Source organism: Lipophrys pholis, assembly GCF_963383615.2.
Source record: "Lipophrys pholis genome assembly, chromosome: 6".
NCBI classification, from domain to species: Eukaryota; Metazoa; Chordata; class Actinopteri; order Blenniiformes; family Blenniidae; genus Lipophrys; species Lipophrys pholis.
Window position 1 is genome coordinate 28,782,334 of NC_137629.1, and position 21,623 is coordinate 28,803,956.

Consider the following 21,623-nt stretch of genomic DNA (forward strand, 5'->3'; position numbering starts at 1 on the left):
AACAACAAAGAAGACATGAAATGCAACTTTTAAATAAAGCATAAGTGATAATTCCTAGATTTCTTACATTCCAAATAAGCATTTTATAACTTTGAGAAAACTAGAACATATTAGACTTCTAATATTCTACATGTATACTTATATATATATATATACACACTGATCACTGGATATATGATAAATATATATCCTTATCCAGGGTGTTGACTACATATGTTAAAGTTTAGTGTGTTCTTGTTCCAGAATGTGTTAAGGTACAAGAATCTATGACAGTTCATGAATGTGACAGGTCTATTATGTGTGAAAGTTCCAGAATGTAAAATGCGTTGCAATATCCCTAAACAAGACCCTTGATGCTATTTGTAAATGTATTGTAATACAATATTCCAGATGACTTCATTATAAATTCAGCCATCAACTTCAGTATCAGCCAATATCTTTAGTGTGAGAATCGTTATGAGGTCCTATTTCTAAAATGTGATTTGTTGACTGTGGGTTCATGAAAATCAGTGCATTCATTGAAATTGTGCACATTGTCCCAACCTTGTTTATGGAGTCACATCGTGCGATCTGAGTGAAGGTTATTCTGCGTTATTGTGGCCAGCGCGTGCAGAAACACTCCGCTGTGAGCAGGGGGCTGGTTGGTGCAGTCCTGCTCGGAGGCGGACGGACGGAGGGAGTCTCGGTGCTTCGCCTCACCTGCCTCCGGTGCTCTCAACCTCTCCTCCTCCTCTCGAAACTGGGAAAGTCGCCCGGTCCTCCCCTGCAGGTTAAACTCCACCTGGGACGGCGGGGCTGTCGCCATTCACGCTCAGCTCTGCGGTGGAAACGATCCGGACTGAGGGGGAGACGCTGATCGGACTTCACCTGGTTTAAGACTGGGGATTAATTTTTTTTAAATTATCATTTTTCCACTTTACGCGGGTGTCTTTGTTTTAGCTCGCGACGCGCTAGCTGCCGCTGCTGCTTCCGGAAAACAACCTCCGCACAGGTAAGACGAGTTTCGGTGTCGAATCGAGCCGATTCGAGCTCGTTTCTCCGGCGTGATCGTCGCGATGGTCGCGGGGGTTTGCGGGGAGAGAGAGGGGTGGTGGTGGTGGGGGCTGACTTCTTATTGAAATATGTGCGATTGTCCCCCTGATCCGGGGACAGAAAAGTGAGTTTGGGAGCCGGAGGTGTCGTGAGCGCGGCGGCGGCGGCAGGTTGCAGCCGCACGGTGGGAGCGTGGAGGTGAGGACACGTCGTCCTGGACCCCGGGACGCTCGCAGATACACACGCACCAACTTTTATGGCCTCCTCCGTCATCTGGATCTGTCACAGCGGTGTAGTGATTAGGACCACACCGCCAGCCATGAGCCGTCAAAGCAGGACAGGCTGAGTTATTTATGGAGCCACTGACAGGCTGGAGACTGACCACTGGTGTCCTTCTTGCTGACCAGTCTCTCCCTCCCAGAACAGTGGAAAACTCTTCAGAGAAACCGTGGCTCTGTTCGTAGAACTGCCATCCAAGTTCAGCTCAACTCAGTATTTTTTACTTCATACTTTTATTCAATGGCTATCCCTGATATCCTTCCTGATTTAAAGGTTTACAAAAACAAAACACGCCACCTAGAGCATGTGGTTTAGATTAGAGACTGTTTTTTAGAGTCAACATGCAAATCAATGACATCCTGTATTTGAGTGATTATTTTTCCTTATTTTTAATTATGAAAAAAAGAAATGGGTTACTGCACTACATCCATCCACTATTCGGAGTTGTGGCACCAATCGCAGCTGATTCTGGATGAAGGCAGGGTACAAGTCCATCACAAAGGCAAACGCAGCGAGACGAACAACCACACACACCACATTCACATGTTGTGTGAGTCATTAGGTAATGTCACATGCATATTTGTGGACTCTTGTAGGAAACCAGGGTACCTGAAGGAGACCCAAGCGTTCAAAGGGAGGACAACCTCCAAACAGAAAGCCCCCCCCCTCAGCCCCAACCCAGACTTGGTCATGGTAAAAATGTCAGTTAGCAGTCACAATTCTAACACTTCTTGGTAATATTTTTCAAAAATGTGGTTGCCATGTGATGGAGTGGTGACCTGTCCTGGTGAACCTAGCCCTTGCCCAAAGTTAGCTGGGATTGGCTCCAGTGCCCTCCTACCCTGAACAAGATTAGAGTCGTATAGAAGATTCCAGCTGATATTTTGGCTGGATGCCGGGGCTACGCCAGGTTATGCTGGGTACACCCTGAATACGTCGTCAGTACATCACCGGTCTAACACACATTAATCACACGGACTCATAAATTTACCTAACATGCAAATCTTTTAAAGAATGATCGAGACCCAGAATAGAAAATAGGCTCTTCGAGCTCTGACATAGTGAGTACACAATCTGTACTCACTAAGAAACCAATTGCACGTCTTTAAAATGCCTCAGAGATGCTTATTTCTCTAAATCCTATTTGTCACTAAGCCTATCATTTTATTGTCACATTGGTTTAAAAGTATGAAAAAGACAACTCCAATACACAAGGCGTTATCCTAAAGCAGATACATCATGGCATAAATATAATGTGACCATACCACGAAGCCCTAAAGTAGATGTCAAACTACTAGGTGTATAAAAAGTGCCAGTACTGAGAGGAAGGATTGGAGATCGTATTACACCTCAAAAGTGGGACAAATGCAAAAATCGACCCAATTTCATGCGATTGTGTGCAGCTGTGAAGTTATACGGCTGCTTGTGTTGTATATTAAAGTAACATATCAATGTCGCATAAAGACTTATGACGACCAAGTTAAGACAAATACACTTTGTCTCCTTTAGTCTGAATCTTCCACAGAATCGTCAGTCACCACTTGAGTGACAGATTCAATTTGTCCTATAAGAGGTTCATTTTGCACGTTGTGTTTTTGTTTAGGAGAACGATTCCAGTCTGCTCTTTATACGGACTACAATGGCAACATTTTCCAATAAAGCCATGTGGTGTTTGTTTGGTTTTATAGGCGGACGCAGTGCAGCGTGAGGCTCATCAGCTTGACCTTTGTCTCATGTTGGTGTACAAGAATAAGAGCCCCCTCACGACATGCGAGGCTGCTTTACTGTCCCTCACAGGGTTTGGGTCTAATAATCCTTGCTGATATGCAACGCAAACATTGGTCATTGAGTCTACAGCGCAGGACTTTGCATGATGTTGCTATTGCAGTTACATAATATCAACCTTGTGCCTGGAGGACGTGTCGATTCTTTTGATCACAGCAGAAAGGATGTTAATGTTCAACCTGCGTAATAAATATTACATAACAGACGGAGCTTCAATAGACCTGTATGGTATTACACCGGGTGTAATAAAAACGCTGTCCCGAGCAGACGTTGGATTTCTGTCGTGGAGCCCGGCGGGAGGAACAAACTTTCACCAGCAGCTCAGAGACGCTCAGGAATATTGTGCACGAGCAACACAAACACTATAGTCTTGGGCTGTGCACGATAAGGCATCTCTTCTCCACATCTCCACAGTTTCCCAGGGTCCAGCTCCTGCTCGTCTAAAGTTACCTTGAGAGCTGGAACAATTCCCCCTCTGTACTCGGACCAAACCAGGGACACTGGAGTTCTTCTACTTTTCTTTTTTTTTTTTTTTTGAATGCATGAATTTCCAGTCTTGCGTCACAGTTTAAACAAAAAAACGTTTCCAATGTTCACTAAATTATATCAAACTCAGACACCGATGACGAAAAATTATTCATCTTTGGGAGGTAATGAGTTACTTCCATGTGCGGGACTTATGTGTTTTGGTATATATTAGTAATAGCAGACACAGTCAGAGTTTAGACATGACACAACTCCTGTCTCAAGGATGGAGAGAAATTATCGTCTGGTGTGGCCTCACCTGCGCACGCCGAGGGTGTGGCGGCGCATGTGACTCACTCGTATCCGCCACGGAAGCAGGTGATTCGTCCTGCCGAGGGAACACTACCCCGGGTAATCCTCTGGGAAAACAGAGGAGGCTGTAGGGCTTCAGACGTTTCCCTCCAAAGCTTACACTGTCACATGAGTACGAGGCATTTGATGTGGCTGAAGTGTTCAGGCTGTTGGAGCATTTGTAGGCTTCAATTAGCTCCACACTTTTCAAACATCTGTTAAGTTATTGCAAATTATTTATTCATTGTTGTCTCACGTTGCATTAGAATTGGAACTTTTCTTTATGACAGTTAGATCTTTAAAACACAAAATGTAAATCATTAATAGCATCTTCAGATTGTCATTTTCTTCTGTCTGTTCAGCACTTTGAAACTGAATAGTACTCGGAAATACCTCAAGAAAAGGATTCTTAGTTCAATTACTTCAAATAATTTGCACAACACATACCCAACAGACCCAACACATGCATGTTCCACTGTGTCTGTTTAAGAAAAATGCATATTTCAAAATGTAAAAAAAAGTGGGACACTGTTTAATGTAAATAAAAACAGAATACATATCTCATTGGACCATATTTTATTCCCAGTAGAACATAAATGCAATATCAGATATTAACACAAGAGACATTTTGCTATCTCATAGAAAATGTTTTTTTTTAATTTAATGGCAACTTTATTTTTAAGACTCTTTCTGTGTTGATATTCCGTGATTTCTCAAGTGGTCCTGTGCCCTTCCGGTTATATCCAGGTGAAAATCTTACCAGTTTTAATTGCAGTGGTCTTAAAAGGTCAAATGGCATGAGCATCTTTTGGGGTTATTATTCACTTTAGAGAGAAGGATCTTCTAAGTATTTTACATTTTTAAGTAGAGGAACACTTCTGAAGTTGTTCCACAGTAGAAGCAGACTGTTAAACCTCTGACCGTCCTCACATCTGAATTACCCTGCCTCTCTGAAATGCTTCTTTTTACTGTCTGACCTTTTGGGATTTGGGGTTCTGACCCTGGTGTATTGACAGGAGTTAATGTTTCTTTATAACGGGTTAAAAGAGTTGTTGGTTATTCAAAATCAAAACACTTGGAATGCTCAAACTCGAACACTTATGTGGAAGAGTGGGCAGTTTACAAAAGCCTGACGTGACTTCTTCAGCGTCGGTCCCCGAGGAAATAAACTCGTCCGGTCATAAAACAAACAAACAAAAAAAGATCAAATATGCTGTCAGAAAGCTCAGCAAAAAATAAACCAATCGATTCATTCCTCTCCCACTGAGATGCCTGAACCATTTCGACGAGCCTCCATTTCACACGGAGGACCGGAGAAAGACGAGTGCCTTCATTGATTTCATGCTGTTTCCTTAAGAAAAGTATTGAAACACCGTTGCGATGGTTTGAAAATATTGAAACGGAAGTAAATTTGATCCGGCAGCTCCATCCTCAGACACAGAGAGCAGGAATTTGTCCTCCTCAGGGCCACTGCTGCTGTACCCCCCCCCCCCCCCCCCCCACACACACACACACACACATGCACAAGTGTTGCATGTGCAGAATAAAGGAATTCAGTTGCAGTGAAACTCATTTGTTTTGCATTTATTGTGTTTCAAATGAACAACTTTGGATGGATTCCGTTCAGGTCAGGTTTTTCTATAAATGCAGCTTGGCCTGGTTTTTTTTTTTTTTCTCTTTGTTCTGTGTGGTACAGGATCCATGACCCCCTATCCGTTACAGGAGTGGGTATCAGCTGTACAAAGTAAAGACAGAGAAAGGGAGGGAGGCCTGTGTGCATGCATATGGAAAGACGTGTGCACACATATTTGTAACCAGTCCTCTTTGTTTGCAATCACTTATCGAGCCACTGAGAGTACTTTACCTGTGGTAGTGCAACATCAGCACTTTGAACCCCCCCCAAACACTCACACACACATAGCTTTCAAACGTTGCTTTGACTTGTCATTGTGTGCTGCAGATCATTAATCCTTTAGTCTAACCATAATGTAACCCGGATCTTCCAATAAACCTAAAAAAAAAACTTAGATTTTCTTTAAATGACTGTTAATTGTGACATAAATTCCTGTGCCTCAGCAAACAATCCGATGATGTCCCTACAAGTATAGACGAGCAACACCACACACATATTCATACATGTACTAATGAAAGAGGCAGAAAAAACCCCATAACAATAGGTATTTCCCCCTGCCTGGTTATACCCCTGCATTCCGCACCCTGGTGCAGTCAGAGCTCATACACATCCACACCGATACACGCACACATACGCACACACACACACACACACACACACACACACACACACACACACACACACACACACACACACACACACACACTCGCTCTAGGGCATTATTTTCTGACGTTGTACTGCTCGGGAGGCAGGGCTCTGGTTTCATTCAGGCTGCTGGAGCCTGGTGTTTGCGTGCAGTCCCTCCTTGGCGCTTGACAACACTGATATCATCTCGGCTGAGTCGTCTCAATAACACATAGGATGAAACAGTCTTTTTGTGTTTCTAAAATCTGGACTGGGTTCACAAAAACAAGGAGGTCAAAGGTAGTGGATGTTTTTTATATATATATATATATATATATATATATATATATATATATATATATATATATATATTTTTTGCATTATACAGAAGTCTTTGTTTTTACTTTAATTGATAAGTTCAGAACTCAATTTTGCGTCCTGGGATTTGTGTTTTTGTACTTCTTTCAAGTCTTCTCACATTACAAAGTTTTTCGGATTGATGCCATGTCGTGACTGCTGCTCTTTGCTCCGCTTTAATGTTTGTTTTTCCTTTTGTTAGCTGCTCATATCGATAGTCTTATAATCCCACTTCTATTCTCACCCACCTTTTTATAGAGGATGAAATGTGACTAATAGGGAAGATTTAACTGTGATTTATGGTGTCGGGTCGCCGCTTTTTATACGTTTGTTCATAAATGGAGAAGAAGTTGAAAAGTTTCTCAAAAGAATGCATTCCTAATCAGTCCTCTGCTCATGAGAAGGAATTAAAGGAGATTAGGAGTTGCACAAAGGGATAAGGACCACTGCTGATTGGTTGCGAGGGGTCATTAACAAAGGGGATTGCTTTTCTGTCCAGGTCATTCACACTTCTTACACTCATGTAGTGCTGTGCCTTTGTGCCTTCCCATTAGATGTGGTTTGACTTCACTCCATTTTTTTTCTGCCTCATTTCACACAGTTTAGTGACTCCAGTGAGAAGTACTGTGACTTTTAGCTGAGATGAGAATTCCTTTTGTCCCTCAGGAAGCCGGCGGAGAGGAAGCAGCTGTAGCTCGCTGCCATATTGCTTCTGCTTTTGTGAATTTGTCATTTCCTGTGGAGCCGGCCAGTATGTGCAGCAACGGTCCAACTTTTTTCTTTTTAACCATAGTCCCCACTGTCTTTGTCTCTCAACAGAAAATCAAGATGAAGACGTGGAGATGACATCGTTGACTCTGGATTCTTGTTTCACTGTTTCGAGCGGATCCAGTTTTGAACATGCAGCTATAGACTTGTGAAACACACCAGGCCGAGTTTGTGACGGAGATAAGAGGCCGCTGATCTCTCCCGGACACGGACTTTTTTTGGACTGTCCCCTCCGATAATGGCGACGACAGAAACCAAAGTTTCCAGCAGCACTGCGGGCCTGTCGTGGGCTCGCGTCTGCAAAGAGTGCGGCCAGCAGCACGAGGGCCCCGACAGCCACCTGTATGAGTACCAGGACGAGGTGGACGATGAACTGGTCTGCCACATCTGTCTGCAGCCTCTGCTCAGACCCATGGACACGCCGTGTGGCCACACGTACTGCTTCCATTGCTTGAGTAACTTCTTAAAAGAGCAGGACTTCTGCCCGGTGGACCGCCTGCGGCTGCAGCTGCATCAGTGCCGACCCTCCAGCCTGCTGGTCAGGAACCTGCTGGATAAGCTGGCTGTCATGTGCCCCCACGCCGCTGAGTGCCAGCAGCAGATGCAGCGATGTGAGCTGCAGCCTCACCTGCACAACAGGTAAGACTCTGGAGGGGATGCAGAGAGTTCATCAGTGTCAGTGGAGTCACTATTATTACATTTGAAACATTCCGAAAAAGAAACTTCCTGAATAATGGAATTACATGGTTCACCCTCAAAGACAATCAATATCCATTTATTTGAAGAGTTTCAGGCAGATATCAATGATTAACCATAGTAGGAAACATACACTTGAGCAGAAATAAACAAGGATGTTTATCTTAATGAGCTTTAAAAAGACATTACAATTCAAACATCCATAATTATTTTTTAGATTTTTTTTTTTTCATAGTTTTGAATGAGTGCAGATGTCGGCTTTTGATCAATCCTCCCACGTTCTACCTGCCTCAACAAACCGGGTTAAAGACTATTCAGCGATATTTGCTTAGCTGAGACGTGACAGACTGGATGAAAAGTTGTCTCAACACTGTTTCACAGCATCAACTGTCAAATCAACAGGCTCCGACCACGAAGAGCTGCAGTAACACATTATTGATCCCTGTAAAAACTCACATTTAATCATCATATCATTATCGCCAGTAACGATAGGAGCAATTTTTTAAAATCTTCTTGCACCTGTAATGAAATCTGTTTGGTGTTTGTATTTGATGTCTAATTCAATTTGATGTGTCAGTTTTCCTGTGAATATAAGACAACTCTCCCTTTTACAAGGATCATATTTGTGTTTAAGAAGACATAGATTACATATTAAAAACAGAAGTTGTTAATTTTTTTTAAATACCTACTGTATAATTTTACGTGGACACATGGACAGAACCTCTCAGACGCTTCCTACTCTTAAAATCTCCGTTGTCCTCAGCTTATTCATTGCACAAACCTCCAGCCCCTCTTTTCTCTGCAGCCGTCTAAAGCGTCCGAGATGCATTTGAAGCCTCTAAATTACTTTGCAAACAACAAGATCAAGCTCCTGGGGCTGGTTTGATTTCCACCCATGTTTGGCTGGCTCGATCAGGCGTCACGTTGGTTCTCTGCGTTCTGAGGCTCTTGTGCTCAGCATATCATTGGGAGCTTAATATTAAACCCTAAACTCACTTTTTTTTTATTTTACACCCATTTCCAGGAGGAAAATAAAAACCTGCCTTATGTTTCGACCAGTGCAGTATGCCCCAGTAACACATACACAGGGAGAACATGCAAACACACACATACACAGAAGTAAATGCAAACTTGGAATCATATAAAGGTCTTCTTGCATTTCAACAACTGCTTCACAATTCACAGAAGTAAACATGGCAGGAGGTGAGATCAGCCATAAAAAGAGTGTGTTTCAATTATGTGTTGAACTACCTGAAACCAAACACCTTGAGATGTCATTAAAACGATAGTTAAGGAAGGCAGAGGCATTTATATTACAGATATGCAAATGGTCTGGTCGAAAACACCGTTGGTCCCTGAAAGGTCAAGAGTTGCTCCACATGAACGCCAGATTGTTATGTCCTCACAGGAGTTTTAACCATTTTGGAAGAATTTCAAACAACCCTCATCAAATAATAGTTTGCTCGGTGTCCTTTAAAGGAATGTGTTCTCCCACTTTGAAGCCGCACCAGCGTCTCCTGGTAAAATACCCCCCCCCCCCCCCCGGTGAACTATCAACCTTGTAATTATTGAGCTTGAGACGGGTTGCAGGTCATGCGTCTTGTTTTTCACATGGTCCAACGTGGTGTTTATCGCGGTCACTTGTGGGAAGAAGATTGTCCTGCCGCTGCAGCCTCTGTGTGCAAACAGTGAGGAGGCAAAGTTCAGACGTGAGAGACGAGCGGCGGTCCCAGCACTCCGACGGCTTTAATCAGACTCAACCTGTCTCCCCGGACACCCTGCTGTCCACTCATCTGCATGGTGCTTCTGTCATCCTCCCCAAATAATTTCCTTTGCTAATCCATCCCTGAAACATTCATGAAGACCTTTCCCGTTTCATGTGAAAACTGCAAGTCGCGGCTTGTTTTTGAGCACAAAATGACTGACGACTGTCTCCTCATTACCGTTTCCTCGTCTCTCCTCAGATGCCCTGTGTTTAAAAGACTCCGAGAGGAAGCAGAGAAGAGGAAGAGGCCGTCGTGGAATGAATTAAAGGGACGAAAGGGCGATGCGGAGTTGTCTGGGGATGCTAAGCATTCGGCGACTCCGTCTCGGAATCACACCCGCGATCAGCCAGAGCCTGGACTGATCAATCCTGCCTATGAGGAAAGTGAAGAAGGTACGCTGTCAATCCATCGCTACAGCGACGACCCCATCCCATAAGTCCCACAACCAAACGGGGAGGTTTGTGTGTGTGGCGCTGTCAGTGAAGAATGCTTGTAGGCTCAGAGGTGAAGGAGAAAGGCTTGCTGAAGTGGTTGTTGAGACACACACACAAACAAGACTCACTGCTTCTTAGCCTCGGGGATTCGATTCTGTCGCAGGTGAATCATCCGACCAGCCGTAAGAGCATGAACCAGCTCCCAGGTGTTTTAACCAGACAGTGTCATCATTGGAAAAACCCTCAAGCTGGTAGCAGTGTTCAAAGTCGGCCAGGAAAAAGGTTAATCAGTGTTTGCTGAGGAATTTGTGTTGAGGTTTCCTATTTATGAGCTTGGAACAAATTCTATCGATTCTCCTAAAGCTCAGTAAAGACCCCACCCGAAAGCCCAGCTTGGAGTTAAGTTGCCATTAAATTAATTTCCTTCATTGAAAAGGAAAACGGCTGACTCATCCAGATTACACCGTCTCCGCTGTCGGATGAGTTCACGCGTGTGTAATGTCGATTAGACAGCGTTGAATTTAACTATGGGTTTTGTGACGACTCGACCATTTCCCAGGTGTGACGAGCTCAGGTCTGTTCTCGTCATTCCGTTACGTATTTATGGTACTTTTACTGTCTGTGGGGGGGGGGGGGGACGAAACAAAACGTCATCAATGGCAAGAGTAGGTTACTGGTTAGCGCAGCATTGTGTAACTCTGCATGTCTCTACTGGTAATGGCATCTTCCAAAACGTTGGAGAGAATTCCTTCCTGTTCTTTTGCTTGGAGTTTGAGCTGCATTTGGTTAAAAAAAAAAAAAAAAAAAAAGTCAGCTTATCTAAATGATGTTATTTTCTGTCTGTTGCGTTTGCGGCTCTCGTGTAAACACGGGTTTTATGGCTCAATATGATCATGATGTTCAATCAATATTTACTTAATGAAAAGAGTCAGAATTGTCTGACACATGTGGTCATTATTTCTATAGAAGACAGTCGCACTCACCTGAGCAGGAATAACAGTCTAATGACTAAACATCAGGAGACATACAGACATGCTTACAAGCACTAACCAGTTTGAACTACCTGTTCACATACCCATTAACGCAAATAACTAATCAGCCAATCACAGGGCAGCAGACATAATGAAGATGAGTTACTAAAGTTCAAACGGAGCAAAAGAACGAGGAGACAAAAGGGGATTTAAGTGACCGTGAGACGGTTTGAGCTTTGTTGAATCGCCCATCTGGCATAAACAACCACGCTTCATTTATAAAGTTTTAGATGCTGTACGTGCGAATGCACAACATACTCGTGCAAATATCCAGAGTAAAGCTTTCTAAAAAGATTCATATATAAATGTTACCATACAGAAATAACTAGTAAAACTGTTCATCTCTCAGGAAGTAAATATACTAAAAACGATGATTACAATGTAAAATTTAAGTAAACTTGAGAGCATAAATGAGTATAAAACAGAATTGTGCTAAAATAGAAGTAAAACATTTCTGGAAGAAGATAGGATGAAGTAAAGAGACGCCCATTCAGGTAGAAAATTATACGATTGTAAATCACAAATTGCAGCTTATAATCCAAACTAAACTGGTGAGTTTTAGGTTCTCAGAGTCCCTGGAAGGTCCGTCCAGCCTCATTATTTCTGAGTGGTTTGGAGGAGTAATAGAAGATTGGCACATCACTGCAACACATCTTTCAACTCAACATTTAGTATTTATTTTTATCAGCCAAAAGTTAGAAACACTGTCCTTTTAACTGACAGTCTGATTGGCGGTTTTATGTAAAACTGAGCCGACACCAAAATGTGAAAACACTGAGAGTTATTATTAAAGTAATTACTGTATTCAGCAAAAACGCTCATAATGAAGCCACAATATTTTTGTTCGTTAACCGATCGACGGCAACATACAACCCGGACTGAGGTCAGCTGACATGCAGACGCTCCTGTTTGGTGTGTTGGTATCAAGTTTTAGTTTAGATGAAGGAAAGCGTTGTGACGACACTAAACTCAGGACTTCTGAAGAGGAAACAAAACACTGAATCACTGAGGACAAGTCGATCTGATACATGGAAACACAATTATTAGCAATTGGATCTCTCTTGGATGATTATTGTCTTCCTTTGTAATTCTTTCCTTAATCTTTTCTTTAAAAAAAAAAAAAAAAAACACATTTCAAAGTCAGACGCCACAGATGAAGCGTTTTTACTCCGTATCCAAATGTTTTGCTTACCCCTGTCTTCCCGCCCCTATCCCTCATTGTCTCGCCCCTGACCGTGTTGTGGATTTCAACATTTCTTTCATCAAACATCCGCCAGTGAATTCATGGTACCTAAATCGGGGACGTTTTAAAAGCGACTTGAGCGGCGACGTTTTCAGAATAACCCAGAGTGCAATCTGCAGGAGTCTGCAGAATGGAGCTCGTTTCTCCTCAACAACCGCAATTGGTCAAGAGTCACACACGCTGCGATCTGATTGGTCAATTTGTGAACTCTTGCTGAGTCATGGTCACGGTTGCCGGGAGAACACCTGATCATCTGGGCTGTGTGGGAACAGTCCTCACCTGCACACTCCCACAACGAGTGCTCTCGGCCTCGCTGACTGTGTAAGATAACGCGGTTGTTTTCTCAGGCCTCCTGCCGGTCCAGATTACCTCCTTATCTACTGTACCAGGCTGTGCACAGTAAAACTCTCTGCATATTAGGTAATGCAGTAAATTTAGTAGACGCAAGTAGGCGGGGAGGTTAATTCTGCCACACACTGGCTGTTTAGGACAGTGTGTTTATTACTGGTTTATTGAAATGATTCAGTGTAAATAACCAGTTTGGGAGGCAGGAGGTGGTTCGGTTTGGGGACCTGTGGCTCGGTTTGTAGAGCACGTCGGCTTTTAATCTCAAGGAAACAATTTCAATCCTGCATCTCCCCTCTCTCCAAATGTTGTAGTGTCCTTGAGCAAAACACTGAAAATGATTAGCAATGCAAAGTGCTTTCAGGACTGCTGGAGGAGTGGAAAAGATATATAATTATCGGTCAAATTTACCATTTCAGTTTGGATCTCAATGTCCTGTCACAAATTGTAAACGGAAAGTGCAAAAACGTTTTTCCTTGGTTTATCCTTTGTCCAGGTCTCATCCAGGAGCTTAATTTTGCTTGATGTCTAATAGAATAATGACTTGACAAGGGAGAGACCCTGTGTTTATATGGTGATCAATTGTTTTGTGCTTCATGGATCATGAGCAAACAGACGTGTGACGTCAATCCAGTAAATATCTCAGATTAAATTGGATCCATGGAACTTGTTTCTGATCAGAGTCCATGTAAACGGCGCGTCGGACTGCGTGTGATGCTTCACATGGTGTTTTCAGGGAAAACTGCGGTGGCAAAGCACAGCTGGTTGATGCACATTAAACCTTTTAAACCTTTTAAAACACTGAAATTATTGAAATTCTGACAAAGTCTGGAGCTGGAAAAAACCCAACAAAAAACAATCTTTACTACTGGTGGGCTCCTGTGTGAAGCAGGAAGTGCTAAGAAAAGCCAACCTTACAGTGCCTGGACATTCATGCAGCTCACATTAAGTACCACTTCATTGTGATTTCAAAGTAAAACTGCTTTTGTTTACAGTTTTGTGTATTTTCATGTTGATTACATTTACATAAACTTTGTATCTAGTGAATGAACACATTTTTATTCTCTCTTGACTTTAGTAGTATTTCAGCATAACTCGCAAAACTGTTTTCATTTACGCTCTTGGACTCTCCTTCAAAATTAAGTCGTGATTATTAATCAAGATGAGTTATTTACAGAAGTTTTATAAGTGCTAAACAAAGACAAAAAAGCGTCATTAAGATCAAAGTCCACGTTGAATTTGGTTATTTTTGTTTCACATCTTACCAAACGTTCAGAATACGTCACTGCATTATTTCATTTTGGGGTGTTTTTTTTGTTTTTTTCTTTTAACCCGTCAGCCTGACAGAACAATATTACAAATGCAGTTAGTGTTTTCCGAGGAAGCAGGACCCAAAGTTAAAATAAGACTAAAATGTCTAATGGGAAACTGTTCTCTGACCCGCTCTCCTCCAGACAACACCCCCCTGCGCTCCAGTTTGGTGGCGGAGGCCAACGTGGTGGAGCTGTTCAGAGACGAGCCGGAGGAGGAGCTGGGCCTTCGCATCGTGGGCGGGAAAGACACACCGTTGGGAAACATTGTCATCCAGGAGATAGTCCGGGACTCGTTGGCAGCTCGTGATGGCAGGCTGGCCCCAGGGGACCACATCTTAGAGGTGAGAGACACTGAGAAGCTGAATGAAGACAGAGCCATGATTACGTCAGTCGTGGTGTCAAGTATTCTCCTCCTGAGCGTTCAGGCCCGCTCCCATTGAGTATGACACGGTTCAGGCCAGCGTTGTTTTGCACGGACACCCTTCATTTGCGTTCTCACGGCACTGTAAACACTTTCCAGCAGCGGGGGGGAAAGTAGATGATCAGGATAAACAAGTTTTATCTCCATGGTGATGAGGTGTGGTTTATTATTGCCGGGCACAAACACGGCGTGTCTGTATGAGCCACGTTTAGCTCTGAGAGAATCAGACCCCAAAAATGTATTATAGAATAATGATTATAGAAATGCTCACTTTTGAGAACCCAGTACAACAGAACCTATGTATTTGTCAATGAGTTGTTTAAAAAGGATTAATTTTAGTTTCCTCTGGAGATAAGTGAGTCTGCAGAATATGACTTATTAGATATTTTAATATGCCGTGATCTGCACCGTCCCTGCCACATCCTCCTCCTTGGATTTCCAGCCTGCGGCTGTCCTGGTATGTGGCACCACTGTAAACTGAGCTCACAGACTGTTTCAGCCTCAGTGTGTCCTCTGGAAAACAGCTTTTCTCCTAAAGCCGTCCAATCCCACACCAGGAAATGAAAAGGGGGGGGTAGGGGAGCCTTCCAGCTGACAGGACGTGAAACAATAGCAGATTCTTTTTCCCCTCTCTCTTTTTCGGGAAAGTTGCTGTGTTTAATGAGTGAAGAAAGAATCCATCACTCCGACCATGAAATTTGAATCTTTGTGTCCTCTTTGAATTGCACATTGATTTCTGTAAAGATCTACTTTCCCCTCAAGTTTGTGAGACAAATGTTGTCTTTGACATGAACATATTTTGACCGAGAGCTGAACTGATTTGTTTTTCTGTATCATCAAGTATCTATAATACAAAGCAGGGTGAATATATTAAAAATTATACAAATGTTTTTTCACACTTTGCACGTCATATATTTGATCTAAGGTGCATGTCTTTTGGATTTGGATATGAAAACCACACAAAACTCCCTGTGGTGGAATGGAATGAGACTCGCTGCAGCCTGTGTGTGTCTGTGACACTGCGGTTTGTTTCCAGGTGAACGACATCAGTTTGGCCGCCGTGCCTCACACCCGGGCCATCACGGTGCTGCAGCAGCCGTCCCTCCTCAGGCTCACCGTGATGCAGGAGAAAGGTTTCAAAATACGGGACCAGCGCTCCGACCACCACCCCTCCACGTCCGCCGCTCCGCAGTCCTCCCTCGGTAACCATAGCAACGCTACCTCCAGCCACAACCCCGGCACGGTGCTGCAGGTGACGCTGATGAAGAGTCAGCGCACGGAGCCGCTCGGCATCAAGCTCATCCGCAAGTCGGACGAGAGCGGGGTTTTCATCCTGGACCTGCTGTCCGGCGGTTTGGCAGCCAAAGATGGAAAACTGAGGAACAACGACAAAGTGTTGGCCATCAACGGACACGACCTGCGTCACGGGACACCTGAGAGCGCCGCCCAGATCATACAGGTACACGACGGACCCGAAGAAGACACATTTGTTAGATTTACAACATGAACCACACCATCCATGAAAAATTCCATTTTAATTTAATCGTGACAACTGAGGGAAAACTAATTACTTTAAAAGGTTTTACATGTTGAATTAAAAAGTAATTTTCCTTAAGGTGATGCTCAAAAAGGATCCTGCTCTTTGCGTGTTTCAAAGTATGCGGCTGAAAATAAACACTGAAACTTCACTTTGTGTTCAATTGGATCCAAACGAAAACAGAACTGAGTGTACGAGTAGTAAAATAGTGTTCAGTACAGTTTCACTTCCCCTGCTACTTCAGAGGGGCTCTCAGAGTAATCTGCAGAAGACCATGTACTCTGTTTGTCAAAATAATGTAGAAAAGCCATAAATACCTGCTGTTCTAGGCATTTGAACTAATTAGCAGACCTTATTTTACTGAATATGAAAGTTTCTGAACTGGTTCATCATAGCCCCTAAAGAGATAGAGAACCGAGTTTAGAATAACTGCTGTACGTGTTTGTGTGAAAGTTTTCTTTCCCACGTTTTCAGGGCAGCGAGGTGCGAGTGAACTTTGTGGTGATGAGACCTGCAGAGGCTCAAGAAGACGGGGGGAGCGGCAGAGCGGCCAGGCGCACACCGGAGACGCAGTACTTCAGGCGTCGGTCCACCTACATGAAGGTAAGATGACCCCCCCCCACCCCCCATCCCCCATCCCCACCCCATTGGCCATAAGATTTCGTTTTAAGAGACACATCTCGTGTCCACATTTATTTGTCCCGTTTCCAGCTGTTGCCCTTTTTACAGCGCCGCTCGCAGCGTCTCCTCAATCTGACATGTGTCTGTTTACTCAGCGTACTGGTGACGATCTCTCACTCAGTCGTACCATACACTGAGTCTAGAAAGAGGAGCAGCACCCCCACCACCTCCACCCCTCGGCTGAGGGTGAGAAGCTTTGAGAGCAGACACCTGCGTTGGTGAGGGGAGATGAAAGCCCTCCTCTGGGGCCTCCCTCTGTCCTGATCAAAAGACCCCGGGTGCTGCTCGCTCTTCCGCTGCGGGGCCACTGTCTTGTTGTTTTTTTGGGTTGTTTCTTTGGGAGGCAGAGGATCAAAGCTGGTAACAGTTAGCTTTCGCCTGCAGAGCCGAGCCTTTTCGTCTTGCTGGGGGGGATGGGCTCCCTGCTGTGGGGAGGAAGGACCCCCCGCCTCCCCCGAGCTTCCCTTCTGATGGTTTATAGACTCCGGAGGGCAACAAGGAGCCTGGTGGAAGTTGTCATTTTCCACACATCTTTTCCACTACGAGAGCCGAGTGCTGATCCTCACACGTTCCCTCTACCCCGGACCTCTCAGTTCCATCTCAGATGTTTCACATTTGTTTCTACAAGTGGTTTTCTTAGTGAGCTCAATTAAGTGAAAGGCTCCTGGAGGGGCTCGGACCTAATGCATTGTGTGTTAAACGGCATGAGACACGGCAACAACCAGAGCCGTGAAATTTAATTTGCAATTAGAGGCCCGTCCAGTGACGCTGACCGACGTGTTTCTGTCGTGTGCCTCCATACAGGATCCTCCAGGTGGCTTTTCTAGTCAGGAGAAAACGGTGAGCCTGAAGAAGGAGCCTCGGCTCTCTCTGGGCATCACCATCGCCGGCGGGAGGGACTGCCGCAGCCGTCTGCCCGTTTATATCACCAGTGTGCAGCCTGTTGGCTGTCTGCACCGAGACGGCACCATTAAGAGAGGTACAAAGCAAAAAAATAAATCATCTGTAAGCCCAAGACGTTAGAGGGAATTCTACTTGATTTTCTTTATAATGGTATTGATATCAGTAATGGCTGCAACTACAGATCTTCCACTGATTATTGTTGACTCTTATAAAAGATTTTCAAGCTAAAAGCACTTCCATCAACACGTTGTCCTTACATGGCACCCAGCAGAATAGAATAGATCAGAATAGAATAGAATAACTATAGAAGTGATGAGTCTATATTGTGGAACATTTTTTTATTGGCTTGTATTTTTAATTGAAACAAACCTGATAATTGAAATTATTTAGACTGTGATTACCTGGTTATTTTATTCAGGGTATAATACAGTTTTTATGTTTTTACAAACATAGGAGCTTGATAGAATTGTAAGCATTTTGATTTTGATTTAAAAAAGAGACTTATTTTAACTTGTTTTAATGTAAAAATTTAACTTGTTATTCGGGAAAACAGATTTTTTTCCACTTTGAACTCTGGAATATATTGCATTAACAGTTCAATATTATCTGATCATGATATGAAAGGCTATTTATATAACTGCTTTCTAGCACTTGAGTTAAATCAGGATGGAAAAGATAGAGGAGTGAAACATAAAAATAAAACCGTGAACAAGGAAATAAAAATGCTAATCTCAGGATCTGTTCCTCGAATCTTTATAGCTGTAGTTTAGGGCTTCCTTCTCTTTTCCTGCTTCTATTGAGAGAGACAATGTGTCGCTTAAGGGCCATTAAACAGAGGATGTGAGCTGAAGAAGAGGCTTCACACGGACTCTGACGGAGGTGCTGAGGTTCTAGTCAGCTGGTTGAACTGATTCCAGTTCAAAGATCCGAGCTGAAAAACCCCCAAATCGTTCAACGAGAAATGATCCTGACCTTGTTTGTGGTTCTTTAGGCGACGTCCTTCTGAGCATCAACGGCGTGGATTTGACCCAGCTGACCTACAACGAGGCCGTCTCTGCGCTGAAGGCTCAGACGGCTCAGTCGCAGGTGGTGCTTCGCGTCATCCAGACGCTCTCCGAGGACTCGGAGGACGACGCCACCGCCGCCGGCAAGGATGAGCTGGACCCCGAGGAGGACTTCCGCGACGACAGCCTCAACTGGACGCCGCTGTGGACTCGCTGGCTGGGGTTGCCCAGGTAGAGCCCGCTCTATTCCACTCCAGCACTTTGTTTCAGTTCAACAAGAAACAAGTGAAGCCAGCAACACATCCTGCAGTGACAACCCCACACCACTAGGAGGCAGTAACATTCAACCACGAATCTCTTATAGCTTTAACCGACCAATTTCAACTCATTTTAGGGCCACTAATTCACGTCAAATATGAGTTTTTGAGCTGTGGGTGAAGGTTAGGACACACAAACTTTTTGTAAAGTCAGCAAAGCACCACTTTTTCTTAGCTGAGTAACGTTCTTCAGATGTCGACAACTAGTTCTGAAATGGTCAAACGTATGGCGGTGAAGTCTCATCTCTCTGAACTTGTCTTTCCAGCCACATGCACTGGTGCCGCGACATCGTCCTGCATAAGACCAACAACGAGAGCTGGGGCTTCAGTATCGTTGGCGGTTACGAGGAGAGCCACGGGCAGCAGCAGCCCTTCTTCATCAAAACCATCGTGCCTGGGACGCCGGCTCACTTTGATGGACGCCTCAAGTAAGTAAACCTGCAGACTTCGGTCCTGAATCATAACGACTGGATCAACCTGAGCAGACGATCATAGAAGCAACTGAAAGATCTCACTTTTTAATTCACTCACTGAATTCATCCACTCAAATAATTATTTGTTTGATGTTTTCTTTAATAGTATCCTCGTTTATATCTCATTCTTCTATCATTTTTATTAATCTTTTCTCCTATTTTCTCCTCATCATCACCTATTCCCTTTCCCCTCCTTTTCTTTGTCTCCATCTTTTTCTTTTCTCTTCCTCTTTTTCAATATCTTGTCTTCTTGTCTCTTCAATTTCTCCTTTTTTTTTTCTTTTCTTTCCTCCTTTTTTCACCTTCGTCTTTTCTCCCTTGTCCTGTAATCTTACAACCGTCTTCTTCCCACCATTAAACGATGCTCTCCATCGCCCCCCGCAGGTGTGGGGATGAGATCGTGGCAGTGAACGGCGCGACCACAGTAGGAATGAACAACTCGTCTCTGATCCCCATGTTGAAGCTGCAGAAGAACAAAGTCACACTGACGGTGGTTTCCTGGCCGGGGAGTCTCGTCTAACACTTCCGCTTTCCTTGGAGTCGCTGGACGTCCTCATAGTCGTCACATGTTCAGGCACACACACACACACACACACACACACACACACTGCGTTCAGCTGCACTCTCCACTGCAACACTTGCCGCCCGTTGTTTAACTGGTTTGGTCTCATTCTTCCACGACAGATTGATGTTACACAGAACGTGCGTGAACTCGGAGAATCATCACGTGTACAGTACAAATGATTTTCACGGGTGTTGCACACCAGCATGTTGTTTCAGTTTGTGTTTCACTCGCGTCTCGATCGCAGCATCAGGGTGCAAAGACAATGACAATCCTACAATTTTATGCCGAGGACGAACTGGAAGGACTGTTGTTTTCCGACATCTTTTTAATCCTGTTTTTAACCCATATGTATATTTACCTGTTCAATATTGTGCTATTTGAGAGTTTGATCCAAGTGCTTCAGATACACGGTGGATTTACAAAAATGTTGATCACGTAGACGGATGTTAAACGGATTTATTGACGAATACATTTAACAAAGTGGCTGCTGACTGGAGACTCATGCCAAAGAGAAAAGTAATTAAATCGTGACATAATTAGCTTTAGAAATCTCAAGAAACTCACCAACTAGAACCTCGGTATGTTGTAAAAAAAAAGTGACCATCAACGCAGAGGTCACTGTAAAGGCACTTCAGGAGTGAGAGATATTTGAGAAATGAACAGAAATCACACTTCTAATCTGTGTATACTCCCTAATCTGAACCGAACGGGAATTATTGTGTAAAGAATTATGATCAAAATTAAATTCCCATTAACGGGACATTCAGCAGCTTTAATTTATTACCTGAGTGACACGCGTCTCTCTATCATTTATTTCTGAACGACAAACTGGCTCTTATAAAGTGGGTGCCTTGTAGATAGTGAAGGACAAACCAGAATGTATACTTGCCTTAAATTTCCACTGTACCAAAAAATGCGTTTTCCCTCATTAATTCTGTTTCTAGGAATTGCTCACGATGAGTCGGTGTCAACACGTTCCCGGCCTTCTCTCCGGATGGACGTGAGATTTAGCGAACGGTTCAGAGAGGCTGTGGAATAATCTGTGTATGAACTCGTCCACTGTTTCACCGTGTTCAATAAAAAAAAAAAAATCACATCAGATAAAGTCTGCATCATCCATCCTCTACATCCGTTGCTTTTTAAAGTGGGAATGACCTTGTGAGCTTCAGGAAGACGGATTAGAGTCAGGGGAAGACCTAACAAAAAGAGTGATTTTCTTCAAATAGAGACCAGTCAAGCTTTACTGGAAATCCATAAGTATCAGTTCCAGACTCCATAGTTAACTTCACAGCATAATTGCCTAAGGTCTTCAGAAAATGAGAGGAAAAAAAAAAACTCAAGTAAATAAACCACATATTCCATTTAGGCATTTTATTCTATGAGGCAAATGATGAAACACCAGATGTATTAAACCCAACATAACATTTTTTTTATTGCCTCCGGTTCCTAAAAGTCTCCAATAATATCTTGTGATGTTAAAAACATCAGGAACTCCAGTCACAGATCATTTCACTGGTTAACATAACAAGCTTATTGGCTTGAACATGAAGGAGCAGAAATCCCTGCCCTGAAATCTGAGAATTCTTGCATCACCAAATTA

At 43.6% G+C, this 21,623-nt stretch overlaps 1 protein-coding gene across 2 annotated transcripts; it reads left to right on the forward strand.

Annotated features, from left to right (window-relative positions):
- Positions 1 to 611: 611 nt before the first annotated feature.
- Positions 612 to 21,098, forward strand: lnx2b (ligand of numb-protein X 2b). Of its 2 annotated transcripts, none has more exons than XM_080465384.1 (10): positions 612 to 991; positions 7,346 to 7,933; positions 9,955 to 10,148; positions 14,264 to 14,463; positions 15,580 to 16,002; positions 16,555 to 16,683; positions 17,566 to 17,740; positions 18,656 to 18,899; positions 19,252 to 19,413; positions 19,843 to 21,098. In XM_080465384.1, exons 2-10 carry the CDS (start codon positions 7,533 to 7,535, stop codon positions 19,976 to 19,978), a joined length of 2,064 nt encoding a protein of 687 aa, XP_080321510.1. In that variant the 5' UTR covers positions 612 to 991; positions 7,346 to 7,532; the 3' UTR covers positions 19,979 to 21,098. The 2 variants fall into 2 exon arrangements, with proteins under 2 accessions (XP_080321510.1, XP_080321511.1); XM_080465385.1 differs by lacking the exon at positions 612 to 991 and adding an exon at positions 6,342 to 6,469.
- The last annotated feature ends 525 nt before the right edge of the window (positions 21,099 to 21,623 follow it).

Excerpts from the sequence above, each read along its gene's own strand:
- lnx2b (XM_080465384.1), top strand. The coding sequence starts at position 7,533 with ATGGCGACGACAGAAACCAAAGTTTCCAGCAGCACTGCGGGCCTGTCG. Across the intron at positions 10,149-14,263 it reads CTATGAGGAAAGTGAAGAAG|ACAACACCCCCCTGCGCTCC; the intron begins GTACGCTGTCAA and ends GCTCTCCTCCAG. Across the intron at positions 16,003-16,554 it reads GCGCCGCCCAGATCATACAG|GGCAGCGAGGTGCGAGTGAA; the intron begins GTACACGACGGA and ends CCACGTTTTCAG.